The sequence below is a fragment of the Ranitomeya variabilis genome, chromosome 2, assembly GCF_051348905.1.
Source record: "Ranitomeya variabilis isolate aRanVar5 chromosome 2, aRanVar5.hap1, whole genome shotgun sequence".
In the NCBI taxonomy this organism is placed as follows: Eukaryota; Metazoa; Chordata; class Amphibia; order Anura; family Dendrobatidae; genus Ranitomeya; species Ranitomeya variabilis.
The window spans coordinates 625,243,107-625,270,641 of NC_135233.1; the positions used below are offsets into that span (position 1 = coordinate 625,243,107).

General features: G+C 52.5%; 1 protein-coding gene across 4 annotated transcripts; it reads right to left on the reverse strand.

The window, feature by feature from the left end:
• Positions 1 to 2: 2 nt before the first annotated feature.
• On the reverse strand, positions 3 to 26,382 carry KATNB1 (katanin regulatory subunit B1). Of its 4 annotated transcripts, none has more exons than XM_077288999.1 (20): positions 26,260 to 26,382; positions 23,148 to 23,189; positions 22,938 to 23,068; positions 22,625 to 22,742; positions 22,407 to 22,507; positions 8,589 to 8,630; positions 8,429 to 8,512; positions 4,865 to 4,980; positions 4,716 to 4,787; positions 4,420 to 4,570; positions 4,140 to 4,327; positions 3,954 to 4,051; positions 3,824 to 3,874; positions 2,482 to 2,555; positions 2,203 to 2,343; positions 1,980 to 2,129; positions 714 to 790; positions 568 to 642; positions 380 to 496; positions 3 to 303 (listed from the first exon to the last, which is right to left on the reverse strand). In XM_077288999.1, exons 2-20 carry the CDS (start codon positions 23,185 to 23,187, stop codon positions 156 to 158), a joined length of 1,974 nt encoding a protein of 657 aa, XP_077145114.1. In that variant the 5' UTR covers positions 23,188 to 23,189; positions 26,260 to 26,382; the 3' UTR covers positions 3 to 155. The 4 variants fall into 4 exon arrangements, with proteins under 4 accessions (XP_077145114.1, XP_077145111.1, XP_077145112.1 ...); XM_077288996.1 differs by having other exon boundaries at positions 26,204 to 26,326; XM_077288997.1 differs by having other exon boundaries at positions 26,130 to 26,274.
• Between the last annotated feature and the right edge of the window lie 1,153 nt (positions 26,383 to 27,535).

Below are 27,535 nucleotides of genomic sequence, written 5' to 3' on the forward strand. Positions count from 1 at the left end.
CGTCGTGTTATTGTCTTTATTCGCAGCATCAGACAAGTTGTGCAAAATATGACACTTGTTTAGTTATACCGTTGTACAGAGACACCACAGGCGGACATATCCCGGCAGTAGCCACACCGTGACAAGCGCCGGTCTCACAGAGACAGTGGGTCACCTCATAAAGAAGGTCGCTCATCCAGGCTGGACATGAGCAGCTGCAGCTCACGGAAGGTGCTCCCGTTTCGGCCACTCTGCGAGGCTCGGCCGGCCACCAGCACGGAGAGGCCCTTCAGCAGCTTGTAGCAGAGCTTACACTTCATCAGCCTGCAGAGAGGAGACCATGACTGCAGAAGCAGCGTGGGCCACGTCCACGGGCCACGTCCCCACACTCACACCTCACCTTTCTTCACGTGTAATATCTACACCCACGGTGGGTGGAGCGGACAGCGTCTCCAAGATCAGCGGCAAGAACCTCTGGAGGATAAGCTTGAGGGAGACGCAGCCGGTCTGTACGTAGCTGGGGGTGAGGGAGAAGGCAGTCAGCAGGAACAGGACGCTGTGATGGCAGCCGCTCTCCTCGCCACTCACCTCTCGTACTTGCTCTGCAGCAGTTTGTCAATTTGTGGCAATACGGTCAGGCAGAGATCCAGCTTCCACAGCGACCTGAGGCAGGAGGCGAGACGTCAGTGGCAGCCGCGACCACGGCAATGGAGGTACCCGGCCATGACACTTACGCTTTCTGGTTGATAATGTTTAGAAGATCCACAACCACAGAGAGATCATTAAGAGCTACAGCAGAGTCCATAGAAGTCTACAACAAAAACAGCAGAGAGCCCCCGTCAGACGGAACAGCGTCCCTCTGCACCCCCCACCCATCTGCCGACACAGCACCCCCCCACCCATCTGCCGACACAGCACACCCCCCCACCCATCTGCCGACACAGCACCCCCCACCCATCTGCCGTCACAGCACCGCCCCCACCCATCTGCCGTCACAGCACACACCCCCACCCATCTGCCGTCACAGCACACCCCCACCCATCTGCCGTCACAGCACACCCCCACCCATCTGCCGTCACAGCACACCCCCCACCCATCTGCCGTCACAGCACACCCCCACCCATCTGCCGTCACAGCACCCCCCCACCCATCTGCCGTCACAGCACCCCCCCACCCATCTGCCGTCACAGCACCCCCCCACCCATCTGCCGTCACAGCACACCCCCCCACCCATCTGCCGACACAGCACCCCCCCACCCATCTGCCGTCACAGCACACCCCCCCATCTGCCGTCACAGCACAACCATCTGCCATCACAGCACCCCCCCACCCATCTGCCGTCACAGCACACACCCCCACCCATCTGCCGTCACAGCACACCCCTACCCATCTGCCGTCACAGCACCCCCCCACCCATCTGCCATCACAGCACACCCCCCCACTTATCTGCCGACACAGCATACCCCCCACCCATCTGCCGACACAGCACCCCCCCACCCATCTGCCGTCACAGCACACCCATCTGCCATCACAGCACACCCCCCACCCATCTGCTGTCACAGCACACCCCCCACCCATCTGCCGACACAGCACACACCCCACCCATCTGCCGACACAGCACACCCCCCACCCATCTGCCGTCACAGCACCCCCCCACCCATCTGCCGTCACAGCATCCCCCCACCCATCACAGTACAACCTCCCCACCCATCTGCCGTCACAGCATCCCCCCACCCATCTGCCGTCACAGCATCCCCCCACCCATCTGCCGTCACAGCACCCCCCCACCCATCTGCCGTCACAGCACCCCCCCACCCATCTGCCATCACAGCACACCCCCCCACCAAACTGCCGACACAGCATACCCCCCACCCATCTGCCGTCACAGCATCCCGCCATCTGCCGACACAGCTCCCTGCCCCCTCCCACATATACCGCCACAGCCCCACCTTCAGGCGGGAGAGCCCTCGCCCCACCGTCACACCAGGACAAGATCTCACCTTCACGTCGCCTGTGCTCCACACCGCTCTCACTGTCGCCAGGCTGCGCAGCCGGCTGGTTAGCACCATGCACATGGTGTCATGTCCCTTGCGGATCTGACATATGGCTTCCTCATCCACCATCTCAGCTGGAGACGAGCCCTCAAAGACCTGCAGGAAGAAACAAACAGGTTCTGCCAAAAATCAGGCCTAACCTGACTTCACCCGTCACAGCCTTACTTACTGGGAGAAAGTCTGCCACTATCAGGCCAATAGGCTCATTGCGTGCAGCGGAGATAACCGGGGGGTTACTGGACACAGCCGGGGGGTCCGGGAACACAGTGGGTGTGGGACCCGCTACTGGAGGTCTGTGGAATTGTTCACACTAAATAGTGGAAGAAAACAGAGTAAAAACTGAGACCACCATCACAGACGAGCGCCAGCTGCAGGCGAGGCACACCTAGTGCTAGTCACCGGCCCAGGAGACAACGCCGGCCTCCGATAGTCAGACAACAGTACATACATTATTCTTGGTGGTGGGCACAGGAGTAATGGCCTCTGGAGCTGCAGGCACAGCTTCCTTCATCACCGTGGAGTCTGCGGGTAGATAATGAGGAAGACCAGGTGAAGAAGAGCAGAACGTGGCGGCAGATCTCCATACTACTGATCTACATCTGAAGACCGGCCACGGACACGGAAGATGGAGCCGAGAAACACCAGTGTACAAGAATAGGAGGAGACCCCACCAGTGAGGACAGACATCCCCCTAGTGTGATGTGAAGATTAGGAGGAGACCCCACCAGTGAGGACAGACATCCCCCTAGTGTGATGTGAAGATTAGGTGGAGACCCCACCAGTGAGGACAGACACCCCCCTAGTGTGATGTGAAGATTAGGAGGAGACCCCACCAGTGAGGACAGACACCCACCTAGTGTGATGTGAAGATTAGGAGACCCCACCAGTGAGGACAGACACCCCCCTAGAGTGATGTGAAGATTAGGAGGAGACCCCACCAGTGAGGACAGACACCCCCCTAGTGTGATGTGAAGATTAGGAGGAGACCCCACCAGTGAGGGCAGACACCCCCATAGTGTGATGTGAAGATTAGGAGGAGACCCCACCAGTGAGGACAGACATCCCCCTAGTGTGATGTGTAGATTAGGAGGAGACCCCACCAGTGAGGACAGACATCCCATAGTGTGATGTAAAGATTAGGAGACCCCACCAGTGAGGACAGACATCCCCTAGTGTGATGTGAAGAATAGGAGGAGACCCCACCAGTGAGGACAGACACCCCCCTAGTGTGATGTGAAGATTAGGAGGAGACCCCACCAGTGAGGACAGACACCCACCTAGTGTGATGTGAAGATTAGGAGACCCCACCAGTGAGGACAGACATCCCCCTAGTGTGATGTGAAGATTAGGAGGAGACCCCACCAGTGAGGACAGACACCCCCCTAGAGTGATGTGAAGATTAGGAGGAGACCCCACCAGTGAGGACAGACACCCCCCTAGTGTGATGTGTAGATTAGGAGACCCCACCAGTGAGGAGACACCCCCCTAGTGTGATGTGAAGATTAGGAGGAGACCCCACCAGTGAGGACAGACATCCCCCTAGTGTGATGTGAAGATTAGGAAGAGACCCCACCAGTGAGGGCAGACACCCCCATAGTGTGATGTGAAGATTAGGAGGAGACCCCACCAGTGAGGACAGACATCCCCCTAGTGTGATGTGAAGATTAGGAGGAGACCCCACCAGTGAGGGCAGACATCCCCCTAGTGTGATGTGTAGATTAGGAGGAGACCCCACCAGTGAGGTCGGTCATCTCCTCGGTATTATGTGTGATGCGTATGTATGATCTTACCGTCCTCTGGAGGGGCCGGGAAAGGTTCACTGTTCCGTGGGGGTGTCCGAGCTGCAAGTGGGAGGAATGACGATAGATATGAAGACGTTTCGATGTGTGGCACAGTCAGGAGGTGATGGTTTCCACTTACAGATAGCATTCTTGGCCTGGAAGATCTCCTTATAATCCTCTGCATTCTGGATCTCGGCTCGGGACTCCTTCTCCTCCTCATCACTGGTTGGGCTGACCCTGTGAGTAGAAAGTACATCATCTAGCACACAGCATGAAAGTGTCGGGCGTGAGAGGCTCGGGCAGTACCACCAGGGCACGCACCCACCTTTTTGGCTTTGTGCAGGTGGTAGATGGACGCTCGTAGTTACGTCTTAGGGACGATCCTGTTGGAGCGGGCTGACTAACTGGCGTTTCTTTGGGAAGTGACCCCAGTAATCCAGATCCAGTCATTTTCACACGATTTAGGTCAACCACAAAAGAGGACACATTAGACTGGAAGTGAGAGACGCCAATCTGCAAAGCACGAAGGACACATCAAAGAGGTCTAGGGCAATCTACCCATGGAGCCGGTCGCTGGTCCACAAGGTCACCGGGGAGCCACTCACAAGCTGGTTGTTGCATACAGACAGGTCTGAGACTTGGCCCCATAACACAGGGATCGTATCAAAGCAGCGTTCTGGTTCCCAGCCATAAACACGCAGCGAATCCCGGCCCCCGCAGAACAGGCAGCCACCGTCAGCACTGAACAGAATGGACCTGCAGAGCAAAACACAAGCAGGTCTGGACGAGGGGAGGGCCGACCCTCCAGCCCCACCGTCAGGGTCAGACCAACGTCTGGAGATGCCAGGAAGGTGCAAACCTTGCCGTGTCCTGAAGCGATGGCGTGGCTGACTGTGCTCACCTGGACGGCGTGGCGTCTCCCTCCATGCATCCCACCGACTGGAACTTCTCCAGATCCCAGAAGCGAACTGTCCTGGAGGGAAATCTGAGTCACAACAAGTCAAAGGACACAAGAAAGGTTCTGGGTGAGAGGGCGGCCCCCAACAGTACCTGTCCGCACTTGCTGACGCCAACAAATACTCATTGGGGTGAAACTCCACAATGTGCACCGGCCCCGAGTGCTCCGTCAGCTCCGCCATTAATTTCCCAGCAACAAGATCCCAAAGCTGAAAGAAAAAAAGAAGAGTCACCAGAGAAGGCCTCCACAGCCAGACAGCCACCCAGCATTGTCTACGCTCCACCTTAAAGACGAGGGGCCACCCTCTTTGTTGTGTTCCCAAAGCCTCCTTTGCTTACCCTGTCCCTCCCTCAATTTCCCCTCCTGTTCACACCCCCGTAACCCCTCTCTACTCTTCCTTGCTGGCATCCTCCTTCCTCTCAGCTCACCTCTCCTGCCGGCGTCCCCCTTCCTCTCCTTCCCCCCTCCTGCCGGCGTGCTCCTTCCTATCAGCTCCCCTCCCCTACTGGCGTCCCCCTTCCTCTCAGCTTCTCTCTCCTGCCGGCATGCCCCTCCCTCTCAGCGTCCCCCTTCCTCTCCTCCCCTGCGGGCGTGCCCCTACCTCTCAGCTCACCTCTCCTGCAGGTGTCCCCCTTCCTCACCTCCCCCCCTCCTGCCGGCGAGCCCCTTCCTCTCAACTCCCCTCTCCAGCCGGCGTGCCCCTTCCTCTCAACTCCTCTCCTGCAGGCGTGCCCCTTCCTAACAGCTCCCTTCTCCTGCCGGCGTCCCCCTTCCTCTCAGCTCCCTTCTCCTGCCGGCGTGCCCCTTCCTCTCAGCTCCCTTCTCCTGCTGGTGTCCCCCTTTTTCTCAGCTCCCCTCTCCTGCCGGCATCCCCCTTCCTCTCAGCTCTCCTCTCCTGCCGGCGTCCCCCTCCCTCTCAGCTCACCTCTCCTGTTGGAGTCCCCCTCCCTCCTCAGCTCTCCTCCCCTGCCGGCGTCCCCCTTCCTCTCCTCCCCTGCCGGCATGCCACTTCCTCTCAGCTCCCCTTTCCTGCCAGCGTGCCCCTACCTCTCAGCTCCCCTCTCCTGCCGGCGAGCCACTTCCTCTCCTCCCCTGCCGGCGTCCCCCTTCCTCTCAACTCCCCTCTCCAGCCGGCGTGCCCCTTCCTCTCAGCTCCTCTCCTGCAGGTGTGCCCCTTCCTCTCAGCTCCCTTCTCCTGCCGGCGTCCCCCTCCCTCTCAACTCCCCTCTCCTGCCGGCGTCCCCCTCCCTCCCAGCTATCCTCCCCTGCCGGCGTCCCCCTTCTTCTCCTCCCCTGCGGGCGTGCCCCTACCTCTCAGCTCCCCTCTCCTGTTGGAGTCTCCCTCCCTCTCAGCTCTCCTCCCCTGCCGGCGTCCCCCTTCCTCTCCTCCCCTGCCGGCATGCCCCTTCCTCTCAGCTCCCCTTTCCTGCCAGCGTGCCCCTACTTCTCAGCTCCCCTCTCCTGCCGGCGAGCCCCTTCCTCTCCTCCCCTGCCGGCGTCCCCCTTCCTCTCAACTCCCCTCTCCAGCCGGCGTGCCCCTTCCTCTCAGCTCCTCTCCTGCAGGTGTGCCCCTTCCTCTCAGCTCCCTTCTCCTGCCGGCGTGCCCCTTCCTCTCAGCTCACCTCTCCTGCTGGCGTCCCCCTCCCTCTCAACTCCCCTCTCCTGCCGGCGTCCCCCTCCCTCCCAGCTATCCTCCCCTGCCGGCGTCCCCCTTCCTCTCCTCCCCTGCGGGCGTGCCCCTACCTCTCAGCTCACCTCTCCTGCAGGTGTCCCCCTTCCTCACCTCCCCCCCTCCTGCCGGCGTGCCCCTTCCTAACAGCTCCCCTCTACTGCCGGTGTTCCCCTTGCAATCAGCTCCCCTCTCCTGCCGGTGTCCCCGTTCCTCTCAGCTCCCCTCTCCTGCCGGCGTGCCCCTACCTCTCAGCTCCCTTCTCCTGCCGGCGTGCCCCTTCCTCTCAGCTCCCTTCTCCTGCCGGCATCCCCCTTTCTCTCCTCCCCTGCCGGCGTCCCCCTTCCTCTCAGCTCCCCTCTCCTGCCGGCGTGCCCCTCCCTCTCAGCTCCCTTCTCCTGCCGGCGTGCCCCTTCCTCTCAGCTCCCTTCTCCTGCCGGCGTCCCCCTTTCTCTCCTCCCCTGCCGGCGTCCCCCTTCCTCTCAGCTCCCCTCTCCTGCCGGCGTCCCCCTCCCTCTCAGCTCCCTTCTCCTGCCGGCGTGCCCCTTCCTCTCAGCTCCCTTCTCCTGCCGGCGTCCCCCTTTCTCTCCTCCCCTGCCGGCGTCCCCCTTCCTCTCAGCTCCCCTCTCCTGCCGGCGTCCCCCTCCCTCTCAGCTCCCCTCTCCTGTTGGAGTCCCCCTCCCTCTCAGCTCCCCTCTCCTGTTGGAGTCCCCCTCCCTCTCAGCTCTCCTCCCCTGCCGGCGTCCCCCTTCCTCTCCTCCCCTGCCGGCGTGCCCCTTCCTCTCAGCTCCCCTTTTCTGCCAGCGTGCCCCTACCTCTCAACTCCCCTCTCCAGCCGGCGTGCCCCTTCCTCTCAGCTCCTCTCCTGCTGGCGTCCCCCTCCCTCTCAACTCCCCTCTCCTGCCGGCGTCCCCCTCCCTCCCAGCTCTCCTCCCCTGCCTGCGTCCCCCTTCCTCTCCTCCCCTGCAGGCGTGCCCCTACCACTCAGCTCACCTCTCCTGCAGGTGTCCCCCTTCCTCACCTCCCCCCCTCCTGCCGGCGTGCCCCTTCCTAACAGCTCCCCTCTACTGCCGGCGTTCCCCTTGCCATCAGCTCCCCTCTCCTGCCGGTGTCCCCCTCCCTCTCAGCTCCCTTCTCCTGTCGGCGTGCCCCTTCCTCTCAGCTCCCTTCTCCTGCCGGCGTCCCCCTTTCTCTCCTCCCCTCTCCTGCCGGCGTCCCCCCCTCTCAGCTCCCCTCTCCTGCCGGCGTCCCCCTTCCTCTCCTCCCCTGCCGGCGTGCCCCTTCCTCTCAGCTCCCCTCTCCTGCTGGCATCCCCCTCCCTCTCAGCTCTCCTCCCCTGCCGGCGTGCCCCTTCCTCTCCTCCCCTGCCGGCGTGCCCCTTCCTCTCAGCTCACCTCTCCTGCAGGCGTCCCCCTTCCTCTCCTCCCCGCGTGCCCCTTCCTAACAGCTCCCCTCTACTGCGGGCGTTCCCCTTCCTCTCAGCTCTCCTCTCCTGCCGGTGTCCCCCTTCCTCTCAGCTCCCCTCTCCTGCCGGCGTGCCCCTTCCTCTCAGCTCCCCTGCCGACGTGCCCCTTCCTCTCCCCCCTGCCGGCGTGCCCCTTCCTCTCCTCCCCTGCAGGCGTGCCCCTTCCTCTCCTCCCCTGCCGGCGTTCCCCTTCCTCTCCTCCCCTGCCGGCGTGCCCCTTCCTCTCCTCCCCTGCCGGCGTGTCCCTTCCTCTCCTCCCCTGCCGGCGTGTCCCTTCCTCTCCTCCCCTGCCGACGTGCCCCTTCCTCTCCTCCCCTGCCGACGTGCCCCTTCCTCTCCTCCCCTGCCGACGTGCCCCTTCCTCTCCTCCCCTGCCGACGTGCCCCTTCCTCTCCTCCCCTGCCGACGTGCCCCTTCCTCTCCTCCCCTGCCGACGTGCCCCTTCCTCTCCTCCCCTGCCGGCGTGCCTCTTCCTCTCCTCCCCTGCCGGCGTGCCCGTGTCCACCCACCTCCACCACTTACCTTTACTGTGTGGTCATCTGAAGATGATGCTAGCCACTTGCCATCTGGACTGAAGCGTAAACAGCGCACGGCCTGAGTGTGCCCCTAAACATAAAGCAAATGGTGACGAGACCGATGAGGTGGGGTGTCTATCAGCACATACAGCAGGGGGCGCACTCACCTTGTATCGAAACACGCATCCCTTCCTGCGCACATCCCACAGCTGCAAAGAACAGACAAAAGATGAGAAGATAGAAAACGACCAACAGGGTTAGAACGGCGACGCCGTGGAGGTCCCTGCCTAAGAGCGGTCACACTATAGAGCTGTGTACTGTAAGAGCGGTCACACTATAGAGCTCTGTACTGTAAGAGCGGTCACACTATAGAGCTCTGTACTGTAACAGTCACACTATAGAGCTCTGTACTGTAAGAGCGGTCACACTATAGAGCTCTGTACTGTAAGAGCGGTCACACTATAGAGCTCTGTACTGTAACAGTCACACTATAGAGCTCTGTACTGTAAGAGCGGTCACACTATAGAGCTCTGTACTGTAAGAGCGGTCACACTATAGAGCTCTGTACTGTAAGAGCGGTCACACTATAGAGCTCTGTACTGTAAGAGCGGTCACACTATAGAGCTCTGCACAGTAAGGGCGGTCACACTGAGAAAGTCCCAATATTTCAGGTCCTTTGACCTCTATCACACTGCAGACGGTCATTAACCCCTTAGTGACGGGGCCAAATTTTTTTAAATCTGACTAGTGTCCCTTTATGTGGTAACTCTAGAACGCTTCAATCATGGTATATTTAGGTCGATATTTTTTATAAAAAAACAAAACATCAGAAATTTGACAAAAATGTAAAAAAAAAAATAAAAATAAAAATAAAATTGCAATTTTCAACCTTTGAATGATTATCCCTTTAATCCAGATCGTCGTACCATAGAACAACATTAATAAATAACATTTCCCTCATGTCGGCTTTACATCAGCGCCATTTGTATAATGCTCTTATTTAGTTCGCCTTTTAGGAGGTTTAACCCCTTTACCCCCAAGGGTGGTTTGCACGTTAATGACCAGGCCAATTTTTACAATTCTGACCACTGTCCCTTTATGAGGTTATAACTCTGGAACGCTTCAACGGATCCCGATGATTCTGACATTGTTTTCTCGTGACATATTGTACTTCAGGATAGTGGTAACATTTCTTCGATATGACTTGCGTTTATTTGTGGAAAAAAATGGAAATTTCGTGAAAATTTTGCAATTTTCCAACTTTGAATTTTCATGCCCTTAGAGAGGTCGTTCTCTAGCCTTAAAATAATTAGGTCAGATGTGAGGTCATCTATGGAGGAGGATCTGATGGAGGCGATACTATTTCTCAGAACAAATTCATAGACTGCACAAATGCTATTCAGTACGTTTTTGTTGAAAACTTATTTTCCACTTACTGCAGAGTGTATAATAAATTGTAAATATGCAAAGTTTTTTTTGTTCTAAAGTTGTTTTCCAATAAATATATTTTATGTTCTATCTAATTGGCTTGATTATTGTATCATAATAATGATTAAAGGGAACCTGTCACCCCGTTTTTTCAAGATGAGATAAAAATAGAGTTAAATAGGGGCAGAGCTGTGCTTTACATTAGTGTATTTTTTGTGCCTTTATTCCCCACCTATGCTGCCGAAATACCTTTGTAAAGTCGCCGTTTTGGGTTGTCACTCACGCTGGTCTGGTCATATGGGCGTGGTGACATCGCTGTTTCTCCCCCAGATCCTGCTCATCTTTCCATTGGTGGCGTAGTGGTCTGCGCATGCCCAACAGGCGAATCCACTGCGCAGCTGAAGGAAAAGAGCGTGATCTGCGCTATTCCCCTGGTGATCGATGGGGGCGGCCATCTGCCTGTGGCCGCGCGTGCGCAGATGGAGCGCTCTGCTGCCAAGGGCTTCAGGAAAATGGCCGCGGGATGCCGCGCGTGCGCAGATGGCGGCCATTTTCCTGAAGCCGTGTTCGCATCTCGGCTTCAGGAAAATGGCCGCCGCGATCTCCATCTGCGCACGCGCGGCATCCCGCGGCCATTTTCCTGAAGCCCCGGGCAGCAGAGCGCTCCATCTGCGCACGTGCGGCCACAGGAAGATGGCCGCCCCCACCGATCACCAGGGGAATAGCGCAGATCGCGCTCTTTTTCCTCACCTGTACAGTGGATTCAGCACTTGGGCATGCGCAAACCACTACGCCACCAACGGAAAAATAAGCAAGATCTGGGGGAAGAAACAGCGTTGTCACCACGCCCATCCGACCAGACCAGCGTGAGTGACAGCCCAAAACGGCTACTTTGGTAACGTATTTCGGCAGCATAGGTGGGGAATCAGGGTCCACAAAATACACTATTGTAATGCACAGCTCAGGCCCTATTTAACGGTATTTTTATCTCAGAAGGAAAAAACGGGGTGACAGGTTCCCTTTAAAAGCCTGATGATCCCATTTTACTACAGTATCACAAACATGAGCCATGCATGAGGGAGTCGTGGAGTAAGAGTTAAAGGTTTGGCTTAAAGATTCCACTGTCCTGTCTTTAACCCCTTTACCCATGAGAGTGGTTGGCATGTTAATGACCGGGCCAATTTTTACAATGCTGACCACTGTCCCTTTATAACTCTGGAACACTTCAATGGATCCTGGTGATTCTGAGATTTGTTTCTCTTGACATATTGCACTTTATGATAGCGGTAACATTTCTTCGATAGGACTTGCGTTTATTCCAACTTTGAATTTTCATGCCCTTAAATCACAGAGATATGTTATACAAAATACTTAATAAGTAACATTTCCCACATGTCTACTTTACATCAGCGCAATTTTGGAACCAACTTTTTTGTTAGGGAGTTATAAGCAGGGCTGTGGAGTTGGATTTGGAGTCGTGGATTCGGAGACCATTTTGGTGGAGTCGGAGTTGGTATAAAATGGACCGACTCCAAAAATATATAATAAATTGGGTGCAGTAGTTCAATGCAGTTTGTGGGGAATATTTTTTTTCATAAGAATTTGGTAAAGTTATGAAATGTCCTATAAATGTCTGTCCTATTCCTGATCGAAGATCTAGTCTTTTAGTGGAGATGAATCTGTGCTGCAGTTTATGGTCATGATAAGTAGTGAGGCTCCTCCTCTACAGATAAGGGGAAAAAAATAACAAACACACAGGGAAGGAATGCCTACATTAATCTCAGAATTTCTGAAATGAACAGGAAAGCAGGAGTAAAGAAGGTAAGTACTTCCTAAAGCATATCTAAACTTTCCATTAACTGTGCATAAATCAATAGTCCAGTATATGTTGTCCCTGTATGCTCGATGTTTTAGTTTGTTTTTCCTCTTAGCTCATTGTTTGGAGAAATTATCTGCTCTGATGACTTATATACACTATACATAGAATATAAGGGGAAAAATGTTTTCTAACATCTCAAATTCATAAATACAGTAACAGATCGATGAGGACATATATATTGGTGTGTGTTCTGGAATGTGATTCAGTACAAACATGCTCCCTCCCTCCCTCTTCATAGACTGTGAAGAAATATGATGTGAAGCATTTAGTGAGCTGTACCCTGAGACAAGCCTGCAATTGACAAAAAGAGTCTGCAAGAGAAACATGCTGGAACTCTGATTAGCAAAGTGAGGAAATTGGCGATTGCTGCCAGAACCCCTAAAATTGATTCCATCTTGAAGAGATGTGCTGGAGAAGGGGCAATTTGTGGATCAAGCCACTCGGTGGGGCAGCACCTATTTAATGATTGAGCGACTGCTTGAGCTGAAACCCTTCCTTGTAGATACGGCCAACTCTCAGGTAACACTACATGAAGGTCAATGGACACAGGTGGCTGAATTGAAGGCATTGCTTCATCACCCATTTACAGTGACTAAAAAGTTACAAGCCAAGGATTTAACTCCTGCCATTTTTATAAAGGAGTGGAAGAACTTGTTGTTTGGGACAGGCAAAAGAGGAGGTTTAATTGCAGATGACATTGCTGCTTCAATGAAACGGAGACACTGCTATTAGAAAGTAAAACTCTTCTGGCAGCTGTTTATGTGGACCCGAGTCATCGTATATTGCTGGGTGATCAACAGCTTACTAAAGGAAAAGAAGCTCTGATTGAGGTAGCAGTTAGGATGAGTGGCTACAGGACGGCCAAGAGCAAGAGGACTCGGGTCCTGCCAGTGCTGCTGCTGCCGTTCCTTCATCCTCGTCAGATGAGGAATTTGATTTCGACAAGTACTTGGACGACATGGAGCAGGCAAAGCGTCGCCACAGGGAAAAAGATTCCACTCCCATAGAAAACAGATTGACCATATTTCAGCAAGATTTCTCACTTGCTCTCAAAGAAGTAGAAGAGTCCAATCAAAATTAACTGTGCACGAGGCAATTCCTTTACACCCTGAAATTGTTAGAGATCTCGCCCATGTGGTTACTGCTTTACCACCAACCCAAGTTACTGTAGAGAGGTCGTTCTCCGGCCTTAAAATAATTAGGTCAGATGTGAGGTCATCTATGAAGGAGGATCTGATGGAGGCGATACCATTTCTCAGAAAAATATGTACAATTGAGAGTCCTCAGTGGATGATACCTTTTAATGGTTAACTGAAAAGATGGTAACAAATTGCACGCTTTCGAGACTACTCAGGTCGCTTCATCAGGCATATATTTAGAAAACACCGTGTGCACAGCTATGGGGTGGTGCTAAGGTTAGGTTCCCAAACTGTTAATACAGTAAAAGTAAACCTTGCACTCAACTTAAATGCATAAAATTGAATTTATTGTAGCACATGAATGAAATGTTTCAGTCCACAAGGACCTTCATCAGTAACGTGATATACTGGGCTTGTATATAACCTAGTTCCCAGAAAAGGACTGAATGTGAAAAGTACCTAAGCGGGAGAGGGCACTAAGTGGTATATGAGACACAGAGAATGAGGATAGGCGGGTACTTCGGCCGCTGGACATTAAGTGGCATATAGGAGCTGGGAGAGGAGAGGAAGGCGAGAGGGCCGCACGTCGTGCGGTGGACTCAGTGTCTGACGGTGGACATATCCGCCCTCTCTCCTTCCTCTCCTAAATATGTGAACTTCTTTTATTCTATGCCTGATGAAGAGACCTGAGTCGTCTCGAAAGCTGCAATTTGTTACCATCTTTTCAGTTAGCCATTAAAAGGTATCAACCACTGATTGTATCATAATGATGATTAAAAGCCTGAATGTTACCACTTTACTACAGTAAATGTATCACTTAAACATGAGCCATGTATGAGGGAGTTGGTGTCATGGGAACTGAGGAGTCGGAGTTGGAGGTTTGGCTTACTGACTCCACAGCCCTGGTTATAAGGGTTAAAAGGATGTCGCTAAAAGGATAATAACAAATATTATAGCAGAAATATGCCAGAAAAATAACCCCCTGCTATAGATGCTTCATTTTTATTTTTATCTTTGCTATGCTTTGTTATTGCTATCAATCTGACAACCCATCTGCTTCATCCTCAGGTATGTCCGCTGGCTGCTACCCCAATCCCATCACCATCACCCAACTTTCCTGATCTTCCTCAACCTGCAATTTCTTCCTGGTATGTCCGCTGGCTGCTACCCCAATCCCATCAGCATCACCCAACTTTCCTGAAATTCCTCACCCTGCAATTTCTTCCTGGTATGTCCGCTGGCTGCTACCCCAATCCCATCAGCATCACCCAACTTTCCTGATCTTCCTCACCCTGCAATTTCTTCCTGGTATGTCCGCTGGCTGCTACCCCAATCCCATCAGCATCACCCAACTTTCCTGATCTTCCTCACCCTGCAATTTCTTCCTGGTATGTCCGCTGGCTGCTACCCCAATCCCATCAGCATCACCCAACTTTCCTGATCTTCCTCACCCTGCAATTTCTTCCTGGTATGTCCGCTGGCTGCTACCCCAATCCCATCAGCATCACCCAACTTTCCTGATCTTCCTCACCCTGCAATTTCTTCCTGGTATGTCCGCTGGCTGCTACCCCAATCCCATCACCATCACCCAACTTTCCTGATCTTCCTCACCCTGCAATTTCTTCCTGGTATGTCCGCTGGCTGCTACCCCAATCCCATCACCATCACCCAACTTTCCTGATCTTCCTCACCCTGCAATTTCTTCCTGGTATGTCCGCTGGCTGCTACCCCAATCCCATCAGCATCACCCAACTTTCCTGATCTTCCTCACCCTGCAATTTCTTCCTGGTATGTCCGCTGGCTGCTACCCCAATCCCATCAGCATCACCCAACTTTCCTGATCTTCCTCACCCTGCAATTTCTTCCTGGTATGTCCGCTGGCTGCTACCCCAATCCCATCAGCATCACCCAACTTTCCTGATCTTCCTCACCCTGCAATTTCTTCCTGGTATGTCCGCTGGCTGCTACCCCAATCCCATCAGCATCACCCAACTTTCCTGATCTTCCTCACCCTGCAATTTCTTCCTGGTATGTCCGCTGGCTGCTACCCCAATCCCATCACCATCACCCAACTTTCCTGATCTTCCTCACCCTGCAATTTCTTCCTGGTATGTCCGCTGGCTGCTACCCCAATCCCATCACCATCACCCAACTTTCCTGATCTTCCTCACCCTGCAATTTCTTCCTGGTATGTCCGCTGGCTGCTATGACTGTTTTTTCTGTTTTTTGTTTTGTTTTTTTTTCCCCTTCCCCTGCATGTATTCTCATTTTAATTCCTTGATGCCAATACACAGTTTGGCTTTATCTTTCCATTTGGATCTATTTCCCCTTGCATTTTCCCTTCTGACTAATTAATTCCCTCCTGTGTCTGTGACCAGTCTTCCTGCTGCCCCTCCCTCCTGATCACACCTGGCCTATTTCATGAGCCCTTAGCCTGTTATAAATTCAGAGTCACAGGTCTGTCTGGACCTTGGTCTGTCTCTATAGGATGTCGCTAAAAGGATAATAACAAATATTATAGCAGAAATATGCCAGAAATGAGCCAGAAGTGAACAGAAGGTAAGACTAACCACTGTTAATAACTGTACTAAATTTCATTCCCTTTCCGCCATACTTATTCTCATCATGCTGACATACGCTCTAACAGTTCTGGCTCCCTTAATCCTCACTCTCCTTCGCTATCCTCAAACTCCATCACCCCCTAACCAAGTAATAATCTGTCCTTCCCTCCTGCCTCCTCACCTGACCACCTCTGCTGACCTGCTCCTCAACCTCAGATCTCTCCTAATAACACACAAAGCAAGCCGCCCACTCTCCTTCTCCCACCTGCTCTGTCTCTCTCTGCTTCTCCTCAGTGCTGGAGACATATCTCCCAATCCTGGACCCCCACAGCTCATACCTCCCATTACTACCCCCTCCTATCGCTCCCAACCCAATATAAACACCCGAAATCTTGCTCACCTCAAATCCGTGCCCATGACGCCCACCCCCCTGCACCCTCTCTCTGGATCACTATGGAATGCCCGCTCCATCTGCAATAAACTCCACGTGATTCACGACCTCTTTACCTCTCGAAATCTTTTCTTTCTGGGCATCTCCGAAACATGGCTGAAACCCTCTGACACAGCCTCCCCTGCTGAACTATGTTACGGTGGCCTCCACTTCACCCACACTCCTCGCCCTGGCAACAAACATGGTGGAGGAGTGGCTCTTCTCCTTTCTTCCAACTGTACCTTTAACCCAATCCCACCTCTACCCTCCCCTATCCTCCCCTCTTTTGAAGTCCACTCTGTCCGCATCTACTCCCCCTACAACCTCCAAATGGCCGTCATATACCGACGTCCAGGCCCGACCACTGCCTTTATTGACCAATTCTCCACCTGGCTCCTTCACTTTCTCTCTGCTGACATTCCCACCATCATCATGGGTGACTTTAATATCCCCATTAACACCCACCAGTCAGCAGCGTCCAAACTCCTGTCCCTTACTTCATCCTTTGGACTTACTCAGTGGTCCTCCTCAGCCACCCACACAGACGGACATACATTAGACCTGGTCTTCACCCGTTTATGCTCCCTATCTAACTTCACTACCTCCCCTCTCCCTCTATCTGACCACCATCTACTCACTTTCTCATCCCTGTCCTCTTCACCTGTCACCCACGTCCAGCACCATGCGCACCCACGCAGGAACCTCGCACACCTAGACACCCACACACTCTCTGACTCTATCCTACCACTGTCCTCTATATCCTCACTCCACGACACACACTGCCACTGCTTTCTACAATGCCACTCTTGCATCAGCTATTGACACGGTTGCCCCTGTCATGCATAGCCGAGCGCGACGAACCAATAGACAACCCTGGCACAATAGCATCACTAAAAAGCTTCGGCAAGTATCGAGATTTGCAGAACGGCGTTGGAAGAAAACGCACTCACAAGATGACTTCAGTGCACTCAAACAAGCAACACTGGCATTCAAATCAGCTCTCACCTCTGCTAAACAGGCCTACTTCACAACCCTCGTATCTTCCTTATCCCACAACCCCAAACAGTTGTTCAACACTTTTAACTCCCTCCTCTGCCCACCACTGCCGCCTCCGAGTTCCCTAATCGTTGCCGAGGACTTTGCCACGCACTTCAAAAATAAGATAGACCAAACAAGGCAGGTCTTTGTTGTCCAACCACCACAACCCCTTTCTGTGAGAGACCAATGCCCAAACCCCATAACTTCACTCTCCAAAATCTCTGAAGAGGAGCTTGCTCATCTTCTCTCCAAATCACACCTCACCACTTGTGCACTTGACCCCATCCCATCCCACCTCCTCCCCAACCTCACCACCACACTAATCCCATCCCTAACCCATCTCTTCAACCTTTCACTAACTTCTGGTACCTTCCCCTCTGCCTTCAAACATGCCACAATCACACCTATCCTCAAAAAGCCATCCCTTGACCCAAGCGCTATGTCCAGCTATCGCCCCATATCATTGCTCCCATTTGCATCCAAACTCATTTAGCAGCACGTCCATGCTGAACTTTCCTCTCACTTTGCATCTAACTCTCTCTTCGACAACCTACAATCTGGCTTCCGTCCCCACCATTCCACTGAGACTGCCCTAACCAAAATTACTAACGACTTATTTACAGCCAAAGCTAACAGACAATTCTCTATACTCCTCCTCCTAGACCTGTCCTCTGCCTTCAACACAGTTGACCACTGCCTCCTACTACAGATCCTCTCTTCCTTTGGGGTCAAAGACATTGCCCTATCTTGGATCTCCTCATACCTTGCCAACCGCACATTTAGCGTTTCCTACTCCCATACTACCTCTTCATCTCGCCTCCTCTCTGTTGGTGTCCCTCAAGGCTCTGTCCTAGGACCCTTACTCTTCTCAATCTATACACTCGGCCTGGGACAACTCATAAGGTCCTATGGCTTCCAGTAACATCTATATGCCGATGACACTCAGATCTACCTCTCTGGCCCAGATGTCACCTCTCTGATCTCCAGAATCCCAGGGTGTCTATCAGCCATATCCTCCTTCTTCTCCTCTCGCTTCCTCAAGCTCAATGTGGACAAATCTGAACTCATTATCTTTCCTCCATCTCGCATATCTTCCCTACCTGATCTATCTATCAAAATAAATGAAATTACACTTTCCCCTGTGCCCAGAATCCGCTGCCTCGGAGTAACCCTTGACTCTGCCCTGTCCTTCAAACCGCACATCCAAGCTCTCGCCACCTCCTGTCGCCTCCAGCTCAAAAATATTTCCAGAATCCATCCTTTCCTCAACCCACACTCTACCAAAATGCTCGTGCATGCCCTAATCATCTCCCGCCTCGACTACTGCAACATACTCCTCTGTGGCCTACCTTCTAACACTCTCGCACCAATCCAGTCCATCCTTAACTCTGCTGCCCGATGAATCTCTCTCCTCGCTACACTCCTGCTTCCCCTCTTTGCAAATCCCTTCACTGGCTCCCAATTTCTCAGCATATCCAGTTTAAACTACTAACACTGACCTACAAAGCCATCCATAATCTTTCTCCTCTGTATATTTCCACACTAATCTCTCAATATCTTCCCTCACGTAATCTCCGGTCCTCCCAAGACCTCCTTCTCTCCTCCACACTTATTCGCTCCTCATCCAATCGCCTCCAAGACTTCTCCCGAATATCACCCATCCTCTGGAATTCAGTGCCCCAACACATCCGGTTATCCACTACTTTTGGATCCTTCAAAAGAAACCTGAAAACCCATCTCTTCAAAGAAGCTTACAGCCTGTAAAGACCACACAGACACCTCAACACCATTGGAGCTACTGCAACCCCCGACCTACTGTCTCCTTTCCCATAATCCTGTAGAATGTAAGCCCGCAAGGGCAGGGTCCTCGCCCCTCTGTACCAGTCAGTCAGTTAGTTTTGTGCACTGTAAGTGATATTTGTATTTTGATGTAACCCCTTCTCATGTACAGCACCATGGAATTAATGGTGCTATATAAATAAATAATAATAATAATAAAAAAGGTGACCAGCGATTTCTCATTTTTACAACACCATTTTTTATTTTTTTTATTTTAGGGACCACATCACATTTGAAGTCACTTTGAGGGGTCTATATGATAGAAAATACCCAAAAGTGACACCATTCTAAAAAACTGCACCCCTCAAGGCGCTCAAAACCACATTCAAGAAGTTTATTAACCCTTCAGATGCTTCATAGGAATTTTTTTTTTAAATGAACATTTAACTTTTTCATAAAAAATGTACTTCAGATCCAATTTTTTTTGTATTTTCCCAAGGGTAAGAGGAGAAATTGGACCCCAAAAGAGGTCAAATTTGTCCTGAGTACGCTGATACCCCATATGTGGGGGTAAACCCCTGTTTGGGCACACGGCAGAGCTCGGAAGGTAAGGAGCGCCGTTTGACTTTTCAATGCAGAATTGGCTGGAATTAAGATCAGATGCCATGTCGCGTTTGGAGAGCCCCTGATGTGCCTAAACAGTGGAAACCCCCCACAAGTGACACCATTTTAGAAACTTAACCCCTAAGGAACTTATCTAGATGAGTGGTGAGCACTTTGACCCACCGAGTGCTTCACAGAAGTTTATAACGTAGAGCAATAAAAATAAAAAAAAAATCAATTTTTCCGCAAAAATGATCTTTTCGCCCCCAATTTTTTTTTTATTTTCCCAAAGGTAACAGAAGAAATTGGACCCCAAAAGTTGTTGTGCAATTTCTCCTGAGTACGTTGATACCCCATATGTGGGGGTAAACCACTGTTTGGGTGCATGGCAGAGCTTGGAAGGGAAGGAGCGCCAGATTTTACAGTTATGGTTTGCAGGTGCCATAACCCACTGGGAGAGCCCATGAGGGGCCGAAACAGCAGAACCCCCCATAAGTGACCCCATTTTATGAATTACACCTCTCAATGAATTCATCTAGGCGTGCAGTGATCATATTGACACCATGGGTGTGTCACAGAATATTATACCATTGGGCAGCCATGTGGAGGGACTCAGGAGGAATGGAGCGCTATTTGCCTATTCAAGTGAATAGGTCTGTCATGTCAGTGGGTTTCCAAGGACCCTGTGTCCGAGGGCAAAACACGCTGACATGTCCGTTTTTTTATGTCAGCACGGGCCACAAAACATCCATAACACGAGCATACGCATGACACGCATCAGCGTTACAGTAAGGCTAGGTTCACATTTGCAGTTGAGTCCGCAGCGTTTCATACGCACCCGCATGGCAAAACGCATGATAACGCTGCATTTTTTATCGCATCAACTTACTCATGACGGATAAAAAAACGCAATCTTTGCATGCATTTTTGCATGCGTTCGCATTGTTTATGCGCATGCGTTTGATAGGGAAAAGATTTTCCATTAGAATTTCCTAGACATAAGCCATGCCCAATGGGGGTGTCTCATGGGATTTCTGTATATAGACCCTTGTGCAAGCGAATGCATGTCCTTGCGTTCCTATGGACTAATGCGTTGTTTTGACGCACTCCTTCCGCAAGCGTCTGCGAGCGTATGACGGCGGGAATTTGGTGACACAAAAATTGTAACATAAAAATACGAGTTCGCATATCGGCTTCAGGAAAATGGCCGCCGCGATCTCCATCTGCGCACGCGCGGCATCCCGCGGCCATTTTCCTGAAGCCCCGGGCAGCAGAGCGCTCCATCTGCGCACGCGCGGCCTCAGGAAGATGGCCGCCGCCAGCGATAAAGCGGTGAATAGCGCAGATCGCGCTCTTTTTCTTCAGCTGCGCAGTGCATTCCGCTGTTGGGCATGCGCAAACCACTATGCCACCAACGGAGAGATAAGCAAGATCTGGGGGAGAAGAAGCGATTTCACCAAGCCCATTTGACCAGACCACCTTGATTGACAGGCGAAAACGGCGACTTTGGTAAGGTATTTCGGCAGCATAGGTGGGGAATCAGGATACACAAAATACACTATTGTCCAGCACAGCTCAGGCCCTATTTAATGGTATTTTTATCTCATACTGAAAAAACGGGGTGACAGGTTCCCTTTAATATTCTAATTCCGGGCTTGTGACTGGACCGTGGCTACTCCCCAATTAATACATTAGTTTTTCTCTAAACGCTCTTTGTCTTAGCCTTTCTTTCCCATAGTAAATAGCAGTTGTCAGTCTGCACTAGGTCCCATTCGCTGTCTTCCTTCAAAGGCATTAGAGGTGTGAAAGGTTTCCAATTCTGCGATTTCTCAGGAAGGCCCCCTGGGGTCTGAGACCCTGCGACCAGGAAAGCTACCTTTGTGATAGATAACATAGGTTATGACCTTTGTGATGAGCTGCAGCCTAAAGGCCCCGTCTCACATAGCGAGATCGCTAGCGAGATCGCTGCTGAGTCACAAGTTTTGTGACGCAACAGCGACCTCAGTAGCGATCTCGCTATGTGTGACACGTACCAGCGATCAGGCCCCTGCTGCGAGATCGCTGGTCGTGTCGGAATGGCCTGGACCTTTTTTTGGTCGTTGAGGTCCCGCTGACATCGCTGAATCGGTGTGTGTGACACCGATCCAGCGATGTCTTCACTGGTAACCAGGGTAAACATCGGGTTACTAAGCGCAGGGCCGCGCTTAGTAACCCGATGTTTACCCTGGTTACCAGCGTAAATGTAAAAAAAAAAAAAAACAGTACATACTCACCATCTGATGTCCGTCAGGTCCCTTGCCGTCTGCTTCCTGCTCTGACTGAGTGCCGCCGTACAGTGAGAGCACAGCACAGCAGTGACGTCACCGCTGCGCTCTGCTCTCACTGTACGGCGGCACTCAGTCAGAGCAGGAAGCAGACGGCAAGGGACCTGACGGACATCAGATGGTGAGTATGTACTGTTTGTTTTTTTTGGTAACCAGGGTAAACATCGGGTTACTAAGCGCGGCCCTGCGCTTAGTAACCCGATGTTTACCCTGGTTACCCGGGTGCTGCAGGGGGACTTCGGCATCGTTGAAGACAGTTTCAACGATGCCGAAGTCGTTCCCCTGATCGTTGGTCGCTGGAGAGAGCTGTCTGTGTGACAGCTCCCCAGCGACCACACAACGACTTACCAACGATCACGGCCAGGTCGTATCGCTGGTCGTGATCGTTGGTAAATCGCTATGTGAGACGGGGCCAGAACAGATGCTAATTTACTGCCGGCCATACATCACCTACAAATACATAGTTTCCCTACAACCACACTCTGCTAAAAGTTTATATGATGCAGTCACTATTGACAGCAGCATATAAGGGGTTAAACAGATATGATAGTGGCTGGTGCAGCTAGTTGCCAGCTATAGCGTACGGCCGACAGCTGCTGGATTGTCACCGTATGGGGAGGCTAGTCTCTTATCTCAGGGCAGTAAAAAGACATAATGGCGGTCATTAAGGGGGGTCTGATGGGAGTCTTAGATTCTGCTGGAGGTGATGGATTATGGGCCGGACTTGACGGCGATGCCCCCTCGACTGGGCCTGAGGGGTCATCTATAGTAATGAGGTATCGTACAGGGATAATCTCACTATACCTTAATATTTGTGTCCAGAGACCCCGAGGCCACAAAGTCTCCGTATGGGTGGAAATCCAGGCTGCAGACTCCAGCCTTGTGCCCCATTAACGTCCTTTGTACTGAGGGCGAGAAGGAAGGGTCAGACAAGGTGCCCTCCTCCACACTACACCCCTGCCCCCCATTATACCGCTGCCCCCTCCACATTGCACCTCTGCCCCCAGGAAGGGGTCACTTACTTTTAGCTTCTTCCATATTCCACACCCGCAGAGAACCAGACTGAGATCCAGCCACAATCAGCTTCTCGGAGATGCTGAATCGGACGCTCTCCACCGGGGACGTGTGACCAGTCAGGCTCTGTAAATAGACACCGCCATGTTAGAGAGAAGGGAAGGACAGCGGCCGTCAGTGAGGGGCCCCCCTCGTGACAGGGCGAGGCAAAAGGGGGCCCCCCGATCAGGACAGGGCAAGACAAAAGGGGGCACCCCATCGGGGCAGTGCAAGACAAAATGGGGCACTCCATCGGGGCAGGGCAAGGCGACGGACCCTCACCATTATACAGTTGGGTTTGTTCACGGACCACAGATTGACGCGGCAGTCATCTCCGCCGGTGGCAAGGAGGCGGCCCGAGCTCTTCCCCAGGGCGAGCGTAGACACGGTACTGGCATGAGCCACAATTTCTTCTGTAAGACAGGAAAGGTCACAGGCTGCAGCGCTGGCACCATGGGCCCGCCCATCCTCCACTGTGCCCACCACACTTACGCAGCTTCCAGGATCTTTTTGTCACTCCTGAAGTAGCCATGGCTGTGTGGGAAGGAACAGAAGAGCATCACAAGGTGAAGGCGGCCCAGGATTCAGGGGGAGGACCCTCCAAGTCTTCAGCACAAAAACCCCACAGGGACGAAACCACGAATGTAGAGGTAACAATATTACAAGGGTCACCACAGAACTGAGCCCCCGAACACCTCAAAATCGCAGAGGTACGCCCCATGACTGAGCCCCCCGAACACCTCAATATCGCAGAGGAACGCCCCAGTACTGAGCCCCCCGGACACCTCAATATCACAGAGGTACGCGCCATTACTGAGCCCCCCGAACACCTCAATATCGCAGAAGAACGCCCCAGTACTGAGCCCCCGAACACCTCAATATCACAGAGGTACGCCCCAGTACTGAGCCCCCCGGACACCTCAATATCACAGAGGTACGCGCCATTACTGAGCCCCCCGGACACCTCAATATCGCAGAAGAACGCCCCAGTACTGAGCCCCCGAACACCTCAATATCACAGAGGTACGCCCCAGTACTGAGCCCCCCGAACACCTCAATATCACAGAGGAACGTCCCAGTACTGAGCCCCCCGAACACCTCAATATCACAGAGGTACGCCCCAGTACTGAGCCCCCCGAACACCTCAATATCACAGAGGAACGTCCCAGTACTGAGCCCCCGAACACCTCAATATCACAGAGGTACGCCCCAGTACTGAGCCCCCCGAACACCTCAATATCACAGAGGAACGCCCCAGTACTGAGCCCCCGAACACCTCAATATCACAGAGGAGCGCCCCAGTACTGAGCCCCCCGAACACCTCAATATCGCAGAGGAGCGCCCCAGTACTGAGCCCCCCGAACACCTCAATATCACAGAGGAACGCCCCAGTACTGAGCCCCCGAACACCTCAATATCACAGAGGAACATCCCAGTACTGAGCCCCCCGAACACCTCAATATCACAGAGGAACGCCCCAGTACTGAGCCCCCGAACACCTCAATATCACAGAGGTACGCCCCAGTACTGAGCCCCCCGAACACCTCAATATCACAGAGGAACGTCCCAGTACTGAGCCCCCCGAACACCTCAATATCACAGAGGTACGCCCCAGTACTGAGCCCCCCGAACACCTCAATATCACAGAGGAACGTCCCAGTACTGAGCCCCCGAACACCTCAATATCACAGAGGTACGCGCCATTACTGAGCCCCCCGAACACCTCAATATCGCAGAAGAACGCCCCAGTACTGAGCCCCCGAACACCTCTATCACAGAGGTACGCCCCAGTACTGAGCCCCCCGAACACCTCAATATCACAGAGGAACGCCCCAGTACTGAGCCCCCGAACACCTCAATATCACAGAGGTACGCCCCAGTACTGAGCCCCCCGAACACCTCAATATCACAGAGGAACGTCCCAGTACTGAGCCCCCCGAACACCTCAATTTCACAGAGGAACGTCCCAGTACTGAGCCCCCCGAACACCTCAATATCACAGAGGAACATCCCAGTACTGAGCCCCCCGAACACCTCAATATCACAGAGGAACATCCCAGTACTGAGCCCCCCGAACACCTCAATATCGCAGAGGAACATCCCAGTACTGAGCCCCCCGAACACCTCAATATCGCAGAGGAACATCCCAGTACTGAGCCCCCCGAACACCTCAATATCACAGAGGAACATCCCAGTACTGAGCCCCCCGAACACCTCAATATCACAGAGGAACATCCCAGTACTGAGCCCCCCGAACACCTCAATATCAGAGGAACATCCCAGTACTGAGCCCCCCGAACACCTCAATATCACAGAGGAGCATCCCAGTACTGAGCCCCCCAAACACCTCAATATCACAGAGGAACCTCCCAGTACTGAGCCCCCCGAACACCTCAATATCACAGAGGAACATCCCAGTACTGAGCCCCCCGAACACCTCAATATCACAGAGGAACATCCCAGTACTGAGCCCCCCGAACACCTCAATATCACAGAGGAACGTCCCAGTACTGAGCCCCCTGAACACCTCAATATCACAGAGGTACGCCCCAGTACTGAGCCCCCGAACACCTCAATATCACAGAGGAGCGCCCGGACACCTCAATATCACAGAGGTACGCCCCAGTACTGAGCCCCCCGAACACCTCAATATCACAGAGGAACGTCCCAGTACTGAGCCCCCCGAACACCTCAATTTCACAGAGGAACGTCCCAGTACTGAGCCCCCCGAACACCTCAATATCACAGAGGAACATCCCAGTACTGAGCCCCCCGAACACCTCAATATCACAGAGGAACATCCCAGTACTGAGCCCCCCGAACACCTCAATATCGCAGAGGAACATCCCAGTACTGAGCCCCCCGAACACCTCAATATCACAGAGGAACATCCCAGTACTGAGCCCCCCGAACACCTCAATATCACAGAGGAACATCCCAGTACTGAGCCCCCCGAACACCTCAATATCGCAGAGGAACATCCCAGTACTGAGCCCCCCGAACACCTCAATATCACAGAGGAACATCCCAGTACTGAGCCCCCCGAACACCTCAATATCACAGAGGAACATCCCAGTACTGAGCCCCCCGAACACCTCAATATCACAGAGGAACATCCCAGTACTGAGCCCCCCGAACACCTCAATATCACAGAGGAGCATCCCAGTACTGAGCCCCCCAAACACCTCAATATCACAGAGGTACGCCCCAGTACTGAGCCCCCGAACACCTCAATATCACAGAGGAGCGCCCGGACACCAAGCCATTTTCCCCCCGGTCACTCTCTCCCTCCTCCCGCTGCCGCCGTTCCCCGGTCACTCACTCCCTCCCTTCTCCCGGAGCCGCCTGTTCTCGGTCTCTAACTCCCTCCTCCCGGTGCCGCCGTTCCCCGGTCTCTCATTCCGTCTTCCCGGTGCCGCCGTTCCCCGGTCTCTCACTCCCTCCTCCCGGAGCAGCCGGTTCTCGGTCACTCACTTCCTCCTCCCGGAGCAGCCGGTTCCCGGTCACCCCCTCCCTCCTCCCGGTGCCGCAGGTTCCCGGTCACTCACTCCCTTCTCCCGGTGCCGCCGTTCCCGGTCACTCTCCGCTTGGCACGTGTTCACACCTGCGCTCCCATCGCGGTTTCTTAACAACCAGCGTAAAAACAAACTTAAGGTCACGCCCCCAACGTGCGTCTGACGTAAAGACGTGGCGACAAACGTGCCCTGACTCCATGATGGTTTCTGGCGGAAATGAGAAATGTTATTTCCTGTGTGATATAAACAGGGGAGTTACAATTAGAAGAAAAAAAGCACATGCCAAAAACGGTTGGAACTCCACAAGAAGATTTTGTTTCAAAATTACAAAAGTTTATTTCCACATAGAGATACTACACACAATTTAAAAACATTTAAAAAATACTCCAGAGAGGAGACAACTCCAATAGTCCAGAAGACAAATCATGCAAGTATTTACCAAATAATATAAATATTGCCTGGTTTAGAGAGATTTTTTGGCACCAAATGTGTTTATATATATCTCAATTGCTGCATAAAGTGTTGTTCAAAAAATATGTATATATAGTTCCCATATACGGAACCCTTGGGTTAGCGACATTATGTGTACAGGAGGAACGTGTCATACATAAAGAGAGAGAATCACAAATGGTATGGCAAACTCATAAATTATAACACTTATGCCCACAGATGGCGTGCTGCCACTATATTTGCATGCATTGATATTACTTAGTCTGATATTGGGTCTACAAAGATGCTCACACTAATACCAAAAGCAGCACAGATCATAGAAACCAATGAAGAGGCATTAGTTGCCAACCAAAATAACAGATAAAGGCTGTATACTTCACCCTAATCAGTCCTCTACAGTCGCCCCCTGGTCCCTAAAGCAGCGGTGCAGCCAGGATATATTGGAGTACGAGACCCACGCGTTCCGACACACACGGTGTCTTTTTCAAGGTGAGTTCCTTGTTATTGTGATCCCAACACTTGAACATGCTCATGTTGGGATCACAATAACAAGGAACTGCAGTTGCGCAAATATATATATAAGGATATAGCTTCTGGAAACTAGATATATAAGCATATTTATCCTTATATATTTATAAATTGTTTTTTGCGAAAAACGCTATTCCGGATCCATGCGCAAGCGCATAAAGACAAATCTGAGTACTCAGTACGCAGGCGTGATTATAACATCTACAAGCGCAGGCGCACAACAATACACTTTCCAGGATCCAGACGCGCCAGCGCATTGTAAAAAAGAAAATGCAGTAGATCACTGCGCAAGCGCTCTGCAAAGATATGACCCCAGCTTCACACTTCCGGGTTAGGACCAGGCACGCTGAACGCTACTGCCAGGTTCCGCTTCTTACACCTGAAACA